Source organism: Bison bison, unplaced genomic scaffold (genome assembly GCF_000754665.1).
Source record: "Bison bison bison isolate TAMUID 2011002044 unplaced genomic scaffold, Bison_UMD1.0 scf7180017864376, whole genome shotgun sequence".
NCBI lineage: Eukaryota > Metazoa > Chordata > Mammalia > Artiodactyla > Bovidae > Bison > Bison bison.
Window position 1 is genome coordinate 15,528,111 of NW_011494948.1, and position 2,241 is coordinate 15,530,351.

Here is a 2,241-nt window from a genome sequence, read left to right on the forward strand (position 1 = left end):
AAATGAATTATAATCAAAATAAAGAGAAAATATTGATAGTTAAGAAAAAAATAGATTGCTGGGTGGGTGGATGAGTGGTGTGACTTGAGAGCTAGTTGGCAAACGTTTCAAGGCCTGTTCTGTGCCAAGCACTGGGTTAGGCAATAGGGACACAAAGCTGACTAAGGCCCAGTCTCTGCCCTTGGCAAGCTCACAGCCTAGGAGACAATCAATAGAGGCAAAGTTCAAGGTAATGAGGATAGTGGGTCCTAGGTTCTATGGGAGTAGCACCTGCTGGAGGGATCAGGAAAGTCTCAGCTGGTCTTAAGGGATGAATAGGAGTTTGGGTAAAAAGGGGAGGAAAGAGTGTTCCAAGTGGAGGGAGCTGCTGGAGCAAAGGCTATCAGTATGAAACAGCATAAGATATGTATGTAGAGAACTGTAAGCAGAGCTCCTGAGGGTGGGAGAAGGGAAGAGGGTGAGAAGAGGCTGGAGGCAGAGGCTAGACCACCGAGGGACTTACAAACCATGGTGAGATGGTGGGACATTATCCAGTAGATACTGTGGATCCTATAGGAGGATTTTGAGGCAGATAAATTCTGAGCAGTCTGTGTTAGAGCATTTGAGGCCCACTGCTGAGCTCCTACCTTGATTTAGCCCATTTCTTTGGGATCAGGTGGATGTTGAAGCCCTGAACAACCAGGTGGAAGAACGAAAGCTTCAGGAGGCAACAGAACGGAGCAAGGAGGCAGCTTATGGTAAAAAGCCCAAGGCCGGAGGCCAGCCAAGGGGGAAAAGCAAGGACCTGAGTGGGCTAAGGCAGGGCAGTTCTGCTCTGGAGTGCAGCCTGAGGTCTGGGGGGTGTGGTAAGACAAACCAGACGGGCCTTTGGGAGCAGTGGCTGTGCTGAATAGGCTGTCTCTCCTGTGGGGCCTTCTCCATGCCCCTACCCCCCCCCCCCAGGTACCAACCAGGTGCGATATGATCTGGTGGCTCAGATGCTAGAGAAGGAACAGGCAGAACGGACACGTCGGCTGGCCAAGAAAGTCCAAAACTTTAGAGAACAGAGGCAGAAACTCAGGAACAGGTGTGAATTAGACTTCTGGAATTCAAACCAACTCTGGAGGGAGTTTCCAGCTTATCTTGGTGACAATGCTCCCTACTATGGCCAAGCCAGCCTGCAGTGCTTCTCTGGGGAAGATCTGGAGAGGGCCACATATCTGAGAATGCAGCAGGAGCAGTTCCAATACAGCCTGGAGAGGCAGCTACAAGAGCAACAGCAAGCCAGAGTTGATGAGACCTGTGCAGGTAAGTAGCGAGGCCCTCCAGGTCGTGACCTGAGGCCCAGTGGGGAGGCATCCTGAGTGGAAGACCAGAACTGTGTGGGCAGGTCCAGTTTCACATAAGGGCTGATGCTGAAAGGTCCCAATCTCCTTCATCAACTGACAGTGTAGCCATTGATCCCTGATAGCCTGGCACTCCATTACCTGGAGACAGCAGAGTAGAGACAAACCTAATGGTCCTGCCACTTACTAGCTAGTTTTGGGAAATGAACCCTCCTCTCTGTGTGCTTCAGTTTGCTTATCTTTAAAATGAGGAAATTATCCATACCACACAGCTCATGTGAGAATGAAATGAGACGCTGTAAGTAAAGCACAAGCATCAGTAGAATAGTAGCTACAATAACCAGTAGCTACTATTACTCTGACATCTGTGGCCATGTTCCCCTCTTCCATTAGAGTAAGGGCAAGGACCATCTCTTACCTACTCACACCACTCACCTTTAAAACCACCCCTGTTGTAGCACAGTGTTTTGTTATACCACTTACCATAGAGGTATTTGTGGAATGTCTTTCTCCCCCCAAATGTCAGCTCACTGAAGATGAACCACATCTTTCGTTTCCACCTCTATATCCCAGTTACCTAGTACATTGCCTGCCAGTGTCAGGAGTTCAACAAAATCATCATTGAATGAACAACTGAAGACCAAAATAAACAAGACAGGTACCCTGCCCTCCAGAAACCCACAGAACCAGGACTTCCAGAAAATCAGTTTAGAGTAAAAAGAAAAAACACATGCACAAGTTATTTACCAGCAAATATCTATGCTTTAACACTGCATTAGGTACTATGACAGGTACTGTGATAGAAATATATACAGGACATCACTCAGTCGTGTCTGACTCTTTGCAACCCCATGGACTATACAGTCCATGGAATTCTCCAAGCCAGAATACTGGAGTGGGTAGCCTTTCCCTTCTC

The 2,241-nt window shown here is 48.1% G+C and overlaps 1 protein-coding gene across 4 annotated transcripts in view; it reads left to right on the top strand.

Moving 5' to 3' along the window:
* Positions 1-2,241, top strand: part of RIBC1 (RIB43A domain with coiled-coils 1) — a 14,732-nt gene that overhangs the window by 8,047 nt on the left and 4,444 nt on the right. For all 4 annotated transcript variants that reach the window (XM_010857091.1, XM_010857092.1, XM_010857095.1 and 1 more), the window contains exons 4-5: positions 656-737; positions 943-1,287. In XM_010857091.1, coding sequence (XP_010855393.1) covers positions 656-737; positions 943-1,287 — 427 coding nt within the window. The remainder of the gene's footprint in view (positions 1-655; positions 738-942; positions 1,288-2,241) is intronic.